The 10,791-nt window shown below is 34.2% G+C and overlaps 1 protein-coding gene across 1 annotated transcript in view; it reads left to right on the top strand.

Annotated features, from left to right (window-relative positions):
• The first annotated feature begins 171 nt into the window (after positions 1 to 171).
• Positions 172 to 10,791, top strand: part of LOC142339593 (rhodopsin-like) — a 67,725-nt gene continuing 57,105 nt past the window's right edge. Inside the window, exon 1 of the mRNA XM_075389740.1 lies at positions 172 to 247. Within this exon, the coding sequence (XP_075245855.1) occupies positions 243 to 247 (5 nt within the window). The 5' untranslated portion in view covers positions 172 to 242. The remainder of the gene's footprint in view (positions 248 to 10,791) is intronic.

The following is a 10,791-nucleotide window of genomic DNA, read 5'->3' as shown; positions in this document are numbered from 1 at the left end:
GTAATGCTCCAAGGAATTTAAAAGAGCTGCCGCTGACATTGACATTGCACATAGTCTGTCTTTGAATATGCTTTGGTATTCTTTTAGAATGTTGCTGCATCCCAATAAGAATTAAGCAAGCGTTGGCTGAATCGGTACGTTGTTTTGAACAGGTACGGTGTTTTCAGGTAAAATAATGGAACCTGCTGTGGAATGTGGAACCTACCAATATAGAATCAGCCCTCTCGTTAAATTGCTCTAAAATGAAGTTTGTAGCAACTATATTAGTCATGCTAGTACTACACTTTTCATCCGACCGTTTAATTGCTCTCGTAGAGAAGCAATTATTGTAAACGTGTCTTTTTTATGCAAAATTTTCGCTTGACCGTTCTGACTTTTCGAGTGACTTTTACACCCTTGACTTTTTGCGTTTCGCGTGTTCTAAAATTCCCTCATCACAATTTCAAGTAGCTGAACTCAATTGGCGGCAATTTAATACTAAAAGTCAAATGAAAAGTGCGCCTAAGCTGGTGCCATTTTTCACTCTAAATCTTAAAAGTGGTATATTTTAACCTATAATGTGGTTATTTGAAGCCCACTATTAAACTTCTTAGTCCCATTTAGGCCTCCCACTCCGACTGAAGCAGGCTGCAATTGATTAGAGCCCCCACTAGTCGTTCGAGAGCAATGCTTCCGACGTATAGTCGGTTATGTTTGACTTTTGTCCTCAAAAACCAGATTGTTAGCGGGTCCACCATACTGGGGTCAAGCCCTCACTCTAATCCGAGCCCGTCGCCTAAAAAGTTTCTGAAAAGGTACTGAGCTTCTCATAAAAAGAGGACTAAATGGTAGAAGCTAGAGTCTGACGCCTTCAGAAATTGAAGTTTATTTGTCTACGGAGGCACAGACCGCAATAATTGTTCTTCATTAACTGCGAAGCCATTGGGAGGCTAGTAATGGTCCCATGTTCGTTTTTTTCCAGATATGATCATATTTTGATGATTTTTTGAGTCACATTGCAGTGATTATTGTGATAACACCGAACAATGTAGTGGAGCAGAAACGCGAGCAGTTTGCGGCGTGGTGCTTCATCATTCTAATATTGATGTAGAGCGAGAAAACGATGTTGAACACGCTATATAGATTTTGGGTTTTTGTCCACGTAAGGTGGTTTGACAAGTTTTTTTTGTTTTCGAGTTTTTATTGTGGTTTTTTTCTGAATGGTTTTCTTTTTCAATCCATTACTTGTCAATTCTAAGTTTAGTTTTTTGCTTTCTCACTCTTAAGTTAATTAAAATTGTGTTCAGTAGTTGTATTTTTCAGCTCGTCCTTTTTGCTTTTTTTGTTAACATTTGAACACGCTCCAAAGCGCAACTTTTCCCGGTTGCTTCTACCAGCGTACTTCTGAATCTGTATGCATGACGTCATTTGTCTGCTTTTGTGTTTAAGCCAATGGTATGATAAATTTTTAATCTTGCATAACCAACCGCAATCATTAGAATGAATTTCTGCAAAGTCTGAAATCCAAGTTCAGGCAATTTTGATATTTATAAGTCTGTTACTCAAAGGACATCAGTGCTTAAAATTTGATTTCAAAATGAGGGTAATTAATTGTTCGCAAACGAAGTTTGTAGCAATTGTATTAGTCCTGTCAGTCTTGTTTAATAGCCGCACAGCGATAGCTGGGGCTATTATTGTCCTTCTCTCGATCTTTTTATCTCGTCGTCAAAATTTTTGTTGCGACCATATGATGTCACGACCACTTCAAATCTGCTTTTTCATTCGTTCATGCAATTTCAACTGAAGTGCGTGTGCGACGTCATTTTTTGCTCTTAGTGAAGCGAGTTTTTTGTCCATTCGCGTGATTAAATTTTTAGTCACACGTGACTTTCCTCACTCAAAAATGACTTCCTCACTTTGAATTTGACTTTTATTTACTTTTTATTCAAAAAGATAAGGTCAAGTGAATGTGTGTCACTCTAATTGAAGTTTATTTGAGAGCAACTAATAGAGGCGACAGTAACTTATGCAGATTTTTAATCAAAATATAACGTTCTCAGCCTTCAATGAAAAATACTTTTTTTTGTCTTTTTACTGTTTTGTTTGAGACTGCAGATCTACGAAGCTATTGCGGCTAATTTCTGGCAATCTGCCAGCTATGTTTTTTAATCCTTTGGGACCGATTTTTTGTCTGACCTAATCGACAATTTTTGGCCTTTAAAATGGGATAAACAGGTAGAGCCGAGCGGTCATTAATTTTCATTAGAAGTCCTTAGTTGCGTTTAGTAGTCCGTCAAGTGCTTACAATGGTTAAGCTAGGGTTTGATTATAGGTTACTGCATAATTTCTAGATTTAATGGAAGGTTCTTCAAGATTTTAACATCAGGAATTTGAGCAATTTTTAAAAAAATACTTGCTTTTTTTTGAACTCTTTTGATTTTTTCCGGCACCAGTGGCCCGGAGACCTCCTCCAAGGTTAAATACTAAACTGCTGCATAATTTCTAGAGCTGATGGAATTGTTAACAATATTTTAATGACTCGAGTTTTAGCAGTTTTTTGATTTTTTATTTTATGTTTTCAGAAAATTATCATCTTCCCAGTTTTTTGATCATTTTGAGCTAGTGAAACTGTTTAAGGCTTGAAATAGGAATATTCGATAATCTCTTGAAACAGTCAAATGGTTGTGAACAGATTAATATCACAAGTTTTGAAGATTTTTTAAAATTTGCGATTGTTTACAAATTTTTTGAAAATTTTTGTCCTTTTCTGAGTTTAACGATCATTACTGGCCAACTATTTATTTAAGTCTGGCATATGTTGTAAATGAAAAAGAAACCCAGAGGCAAAAAGTGGTTTGAACATTTGTCATTGCAAAATCTGGGATTTTTTTTAAGTTTTGCACTTTCCGATTTTTTTTTTTATTTGATTATTAACAAGGCTAAATAACTGGAAGTGGAAGATTCGAATCTCATCATTGAAAATATTCCTGCCTATCTCTTTCTCTCTTTGACGGTTGAGATTTCTTTCTCTCTCTTGTTTAAGTTTTGTCTCTCATTCTCTCTCTCTCTCTCTCTCTCCTTAACTCTTTTGTTGATGCCGGACGTCAGCTGCTGTTATGTGGCGTGATGTCATCATCTGCTACCCTTATTAACGCCGAATTAGAGTAGAAATGTTTTTTATCATAAATGACTTAACCAGCACATTTTAGGAGATCATTATTAATTGCTCTCAAACAAAGTTTGTAGCAATTGTAATAATCCTGACCGAGTTTTCCTCTGACCCATTAGACTTTTCGTTCTCATAATCAGGATGAAGACATAGCACCCAGTGGGCACTAAGTTCTCGTAGATCTTATCAGTTCACTTTTCCTTAAGTAGGCAATTCACAGAAACTGTTTTGGAGACTGTTTTACACTTATGTAGACTGCTTTTGGAGACCGTTTTAAACAGTCCCCCCCCCCCCATTGTCCCACCGCCTTCCCCCCTCGCTGCGCTGCGGTGTAACCACCCCCGCTGCGCTCACCTTACGATCCTTCAGTTAAGCAGAAGCTAGCCTCACTAAACCGTGACTAGCTACTGGTAGACCCATCCGCTCGTCGGTCGTTTGAGAACAATTTGCCCGACGTTAGTGGGTTATGTTTTGAGATCTTCGTCATGTTTTTAGAGGCATATTTTTCGTCTTGCTGATTTGGTTAACTATGGGGTCTTAGTTTTGTTTTTGAATTTTTAAAATCTTGATTGGTTAGTTTGTGAAAAACAGGATTGCTCGAACTTATTTAACTTTAGGTTGTTCCTAAGTGATATAAAGAGCATTCTGTAATGTAGCAGCTGCCTGTCTATTTAAATTCCAATTAACCACAACTACTTAACGTAACTGGATTTTCAATGGTAGCCAAGCAGGGGTAATTAACGTCCCAATGCCAGCCAAATTGGGAAAAAATATTTTAAGGCCAGTAAGTTAGTGTTTTTGATCTTGCAAACATGATTTTGCGTTCCCCTCAATTTGATCTTGTGCCTGGTGAGAACAATGATCCCACAGAACACTCATTTTACTCGTCAGCAAAAAATTGGAATTGAAATATTAATTAGCAACGGTTTATCAAAAAAAATTGTTCCGATATAAACTGCCCGGAGGGATTACCAAAGAGTGCATCTCATTAACTGGTAAACCACGGAGACCTCATAAAGGAGTCTGAAAAAAAGATTCAGGGAAAAATTTTGATGCTTAGGTTCAGATTTTCTGAGTTAACTTTCTCGCTGATAAACGATGCTCTTGTTAGCCAATTGTCATTACGTAGCAACCGACTATTAAAAACATGACTGGCCTGAAATTCCCCAAAAAAGTTTTTCACCTTTTACAAAAGGCTGTAAGCGATTGTAAGACCGTTACTATAAAACAAAAACTCATTTCATGCTTTTATCCATTTCAGCTTATGACTTTCTTAGACAGGCATATTAATGCAACAAATCTTTGTCAGCTAGTGGAAAATCAGCACGATCAAGCTTCGGGGGTTCAAAACTCGGATTTTGCTTCAAATCGTCAGGATCTAACGAATCTTTACAATGAATTTAATGTCTTTCTAATCTATATTGGGCAAATCTATTCCTACCTATTCAAAACCTACCTATTCCTACCTGATTTCAAAACTTGGCTCAAATCAGTTCGGTCGAACCATTTTGTTTTGATTATTTGTTTGCCTGTCGATCAGTTTCCTTGGCTATTTGTTCACTTGATTGTTGCCGAAGAATCTTGTGTTGAACAAGAGATTCTTCTAAATTTAACTGATTAAATTTAGAACGAAACCGCTGGGCTTGGTGAATGGTTAGTTAATTCTTGAGTCGGGATCGAAATAGTCTCGCCCGAAAAAATTGCCACTTTGGTGAGATTCGAAGTCCATCAAGTTCCTTTATTTTTGCTTCTACGTCGAAATGAGACCGAGTCATGTTGCTTTGCCGCCCCGTAATAAAGAACTTTAATATTATTTCTCCCATTATATACTCTAACAACTATCGAAATACGGCACGAGTCGGCCCAGTGGTTAGAAAGTAAATGCTAATTAAATTTTGATCAAGATGATGGTCCCTAGGTCGCAGCTTGCTTTAGGTTTATCAGGAAATGTTTCCATGTCATTCCATTCAACAATTAACATCAGATCTTGGTCATATCAATCTGTAATTGCAATCCTGTCATCAGTATAGCGAAGAATTCAATTTCAATATAACCAGAGCGGTTCTTCGGAATTGTCTCGCTTACGACTCTCTCCTTATTTCGCACCTGAAAATCCTAGAATTAGCTCTTCTGTATATGTTACTCAAATTAATGTATCAACGTCGTTATCTATCGAAAATTTTGGCGCTCCTGGCTAATCACTCCTTCTGCTGATCAGAAAATTCCTTCTACGAACTTAGGGATTGTAGTGAGCATATTTAAGGTTGAAGAAAATTTAAACGAAAATAGATAAAGCGGAAACTATGTCAAAGTACGTTACCGATGGGTTATTCAATTTTATATGGACGATTACTGCTGCCGTTTTATAATAAATGCTGTAGTTTTATAAGCTGTCGACAGCATTTATTATAAGCTGTCGTTTTATAAGCTGTCGACTATTTCTTTTGTTTAAGTACAATAAATGTCGTTTTATAAGCTAAACTTTTCTAAAAGATGCTATATAAACAAGGCGGCTCGGTAATGAGCGATGGCACATAAGGTTCCGACCCCGTCCATCCACAATTTTGGCATAATTGTCTACCAAATGAGGAACAGATAGAAAAACCCAAAAATTATTTTTTGCGAATCCCAAAAAAGCCCAAGTCTTTTTCAAAAAAATTTTGTATGAACGATAAGATAGCCTCCAAAGCAAATAACTCAGTGGAGTAAAAATTGATGCATTAGATTGCTATAAAATGTCAATATTAAGAAAGCGAGTCAAGACGAACAGCAAAATCAAACAACAACAACAACAAACATTAATTACATCAAAAAATTTATGTCCCTCTTAAAAACTAAATTTAATAACAAAGTCAACATACCGTCAGATAAACCTAAAACTAAACAAAAATAACTTATAAATCACCAGAAAACATATGCGATCAGTCCATAAAAAGGTTTGTTAACAATTATACAAGAAAGAACAAAAACAGTAAAGTAAAAAAATTAACTTATTTTTTTGAAACAGTTAACTTCAAAGTAATAAATACCATTAGGAATCAATTAATATTACCATAAATTTACGATTACCACTGCTTCTATAGAAGGGCATTATGACCTGTCCTTCTTCAATTTTTAAAGCGATTGAAAAGAACAACAAAGAACAAACAAAATTTCAATTGAAACTTGCCAGAAAACGCTGTCAAAACCGTCAAGCCAAATTTTGGCAGTCAAAATATATTTGATTGCGCCTTCTTCAAACAGCTATAATGTATTACGTGGCCATTCATTAGTAAGACTAGGTAACAAGTAGACAAAAAAGCGAAGTGCTAAAGTATGTAATACTTTTATTTTTTTTTTTCGAAACAAAATTACATTCAATGTCATGAAAGGCATTAATTACAAAAAGAGCTATTTAAATAGGGTCGTTTATTCATGAAAAGGAAGCCCTCGAGACCTGTAATTATCCAGAATATTTCTTGCATCTACAAAAAGAACGTCAAATATGACAAACATCAAATTAATTTACTTTTTTTTGTGAAAAACCCGTCTCGAAGCCAGTAAGGTCATAACAAATTCTTTAAAAAAAGATTTTGGGACACCAATCCCTTTTATTCCCTTGACACCCATAATGTCATATTTGACCTGTAATTAACTAACGAGATTAGGTAACAAAAAGAAACAAAAAGAACAAAATTGCGAAGTTTAAAGTTTTTTTTTTTAATTTTGGAAAACGATTGTTTTCAAAGTCATGAAAGCCATCAGCTATCTACTAATATCAGAATATCGGTTCTTCTGTTCTTCCAAGAAAAGCCAATGAAAGTTATCACTGTACAGGAAATTTCATACGACCGAAACGACAAAGTATAAATGACAGTTAGAGACAAAATTAAAAAATTCAATTGATTTCTGCAAGAGAGAGGCGTCGAGGCCGCTAAAACGAAGATGTATATCTTTCAGGCGTTTAATATGTTCAATTGTACCTTCTTCTGAATGCTAATAAGGTGACATGAGAACTGTCAATAATGTGATAATGTGACAAAATAAGAAAACGTGAAAAACTGGCAAATATCAAAACAAACAAAATTCTGAAATCTTGTAGTATCAAAGCCAGAAAACAATAACTTCAGGCTTAAAACTGCAGCCGCGAATAAATGTTAAATCAAGAAAGAAGAAGCAGTCTTTCTTTGCTGACACTAAGCTGGAAGATGAACAATTTAAGAAAAAAATAGAGGAAAAATTAATTAAGCCATTACTTATTGAAAAGTCAATTATTTTTAAAAAAAGAACGACCATAAACTTTCAATTAAAAAACTAAATGCATTAGCTTGGAGCTGCTTAGCAAGCGAATTGGTTGGACCTATCACTCCTGAGCTTTGACTTGATATGTTCTGTTCTTTATTATTAAAAAAAGTCTTTTTTTAAAAAAAAAAAAAGACCGACTGATTACAACCCAATTTTTTTTGGATTATAACAGTCCAAGAATGGCCCAAAACTAGCCCTGCTAATACTTATTGTCCATTAGGAACAATTGATTTTTCGAATGTTGTAGATATAGATAATTTGTTAGTTGAAATCTCAAAATAAATTCTGCATTTTTGATAATCAACGAGTAAAGTTAGCAAAAAACGGCAAAGTTTTAACTACAGTGCACTCTCAGCGGACTCTGAAGTGGAAATAGCCCCCCCTGTGAGTCTACAAAGGTTGTATGAGTGTTGTTTGGGGATGCACTGTCGGCAAATTTAATCAAAGGGGACTAAAGTAGCTTATTTCGTGCTGTTTTTGATGAAAAAGGCTAAATTTTGAAATGTTTATCCAGATTTTTTGAACAAAAAAAATCAAAACAATCAACAATGCTTGTTCGTCTTCATAAATAAAATCAACGACACTATTCTTAAAAATTAAAACAAATTTTAGAAATATTGACGAAAATTTAGGCAAAAATTCCGGAAAATGTGAATAAAAACAACGTGAAGTTCACTCTTCTTTTCTCATAAGTTTAAACCTCGATAACTCCCTGTAGAAAACGAAAATTAAAAAAATCTTTTTAATTCCATATTCTACGCTGGACGAGCTTTCTAATGATACCAGTCTCAACTCTCTACGATGAATATGTCGAGCGGCGAAAATTCACGGAACAAAAAAATAAACCCATTTGAGTATATAGTTCCTCCCCCCTCAAAGGGGTCGGAACAATAAAACTAAACACCAAATTACAACGCGCTGTGACAATTAGAATAGAAAAATCATTTTTCATATTTATCGTTCCGACCCCTCTTGAGCGGGGAGGAACTATATACTCAAATGGGTTTTTTTGTTCAGACAATTTTGACCGAGCGATGTATTCATCGTAGAGACTTGTGTGTGGTATCACTAAAAAGCCCGTCCAGCGTAGAATATAGAATTAAAAAAATTTTGAATTCAGTTTTCTAGAGAAGGGTATCGTAAATTTTTGTGAATATTAGACCTATTTGCGTTATTTTTATTCAAATTTTCCTGAATTTCTACCTAAAATTTCGACAATTTTGCTAATTTGTGTAAAAATTGTTAACAATAGTACTGTTAATTTTTTTAAAGACAAAAACTTAGTGTTGAATATTTTGGTTTGATTTTTTTGGATAATTATTCTTGACTATTTAGGTTTAATTTTTTGGATAAAATTTTGGCTAAATATTTCAAAATTCAGGCTTTTCCGTCAAAAATTGCTGGAAATAGACTTCTTTAGTCCACTTTGATTAAATTTGCCGAAATTACACACCCAAAAACAACTAACACAAAAATTGTAACCTACAAAGGGAGATATTTCTACTTTCACTTCCATTGAGAGTAGTCTGGAATTAAATTTTTGCCCGTTTTTTTGCTATCTTTACACTTTGATTGTCAAAAACGCAATATTTTTTTTATCTTTAACTAACAAATTATCTAGATCTATGAAATTCGGAACACTTGAGTCTTCTTAATGGACAAACAGCAATATCAGTGCTGGTTGTGGTCCAGTCTTTGACTGTTACGATAAAAGTTCGATTTTCATCAGTCAGATTTCTTTTTAAAATAATTCGGTCCTTTTTAAATTGCTTAAAGAACAGAACCATTCAAATCAGAGCTCACTGTTGATAGGTCAAAATGGTTTTCAAAGAAGTTCCACATTAAAGTATCTAGTTCCTTTTTTCGTAAGTTTGTGATCAATTTGATTTTTTTTTTAAATTTTTTTTTCGAGTTTTAAATAAACAATGGCTGATCGAACTTTGTCACTATTTTTCTCTTAATAGCTCTTGCGGTCAACTTGTGGCTTTTTGTCCGCAACGAAAGAGAGCTTTTTCTTCCTCCTCTGTCTGCTGAATTAAAATTTAATCTTTTTTTGCGGTTCTACGCGTTAAATTGTGGTTCTCTGGCCTTGAGACTACTAGATTTCACCATTTTTTATTTTTAGGCATTGGCCTTTTTTTCGCGGTTTTTTCTCTTTTTTGTCGTTATCACAATAATAACAGCTCATATATAACTTTATTGACGTTCAAAATATAACATAAATGAACATAAAAAACTTTTGAAAGCAAATAATATGGTTTTAACGGCTTCGACACTCCTTTCTAGAATTTAAATAATTTTTTACTTACATTTGTTTTTAGCTGTCAATTTTACGTTGTCTTTATAGTCGTTTAAAACGTTCTAGATAACGATAGATTTCTTTGCTTTTTTATGGAGGAAAAAAAGAGTGTATACTCTGATTTGAGTAGATAGCTGAGGCTTTCATGACTTTGAAAACAATTATTTTCAAAAAAAATCATTATGACTTTTTTGTTCTTTTCTGTCTATTTGTTACCTATTATCGTTTAATACAGGTCACATATGACATTATTGTTGTCGAGGGAAGGTGCAAGTGTCCGAAATCTGATGTTCTCTAAAAATTTCATGAATTTAGTGGCTTCGACGGGGGTTTTTCGCACCTTTTAATTAAATTTTTGTTTGTTGACTCCGTTATTCGTTTTGGTAGGTCTTAATGATCTCCTTTAGATGCGTATTTGATCATAAACAAGATGGTTCTTTTCAATTGCTGTCTAATGAATTTCATTACTTTGAAGTTTTTTGATTTTAAAAAATATAAGCCAATTTTTAACTTTTCTGTTATTGTTTTTTTGTCCAATTCTTACCGAACCTTTCTATAAACTGGTCCATATCGTTTCTAGTGAAGTACAATTTATTTTGTTTAGTTGCAGTTTTGTTCGACGCTATTTTGACCTTGTTAATATATTTTTTTAAAACGGTCATTAAATTTTGAGTGTAATTAATGTTTGTTGTTATTGTTGTTTGATTTTGTTATTCGTCTTGATTTGCTTTCTTAATTATAGCTGATCTCATCAATCTAATGCCTCATTTGTTACTCCACTTACTTTTTTTGTTCATACACGTTTTTTTAATTACTTTAATTTTTTGGGGTTTTCTATCTGTTCCTCATTTGGTATCATTTGGTAGACATTTATGCCGAAAATGTGGATGGGCGGGGTCGGAACTTTATATGAAAACGCACATTACCGAGCCTCCTTGTTTCTTTTTACTATATCCACCAGTTGCAGCTGTTTTCCTTTGACTTATTAATTATCAGGGTTCAATTATCAAGTTTCACCACAATTGCATATCGATCAGGAAAGGCATGAAACGATCAGAAG

Source organism: Convolutriloba macropyga, chromosome 5 (assembly GCF_964194025.1).
Source record: "Convolutriloba macropyga chromosome 5, txConMacr16.3, whole genome shotgun sequence".
Taxonomy (NCBI): Eukaryota; Metazoa; Xenacoelomorpha; order Acoela; family Convolutidae; genus Convolutriloba; species Convolutriloba macropyga.
This window is presented reverse-complemented; position numbering and strand designations above follow the sequence as displayed.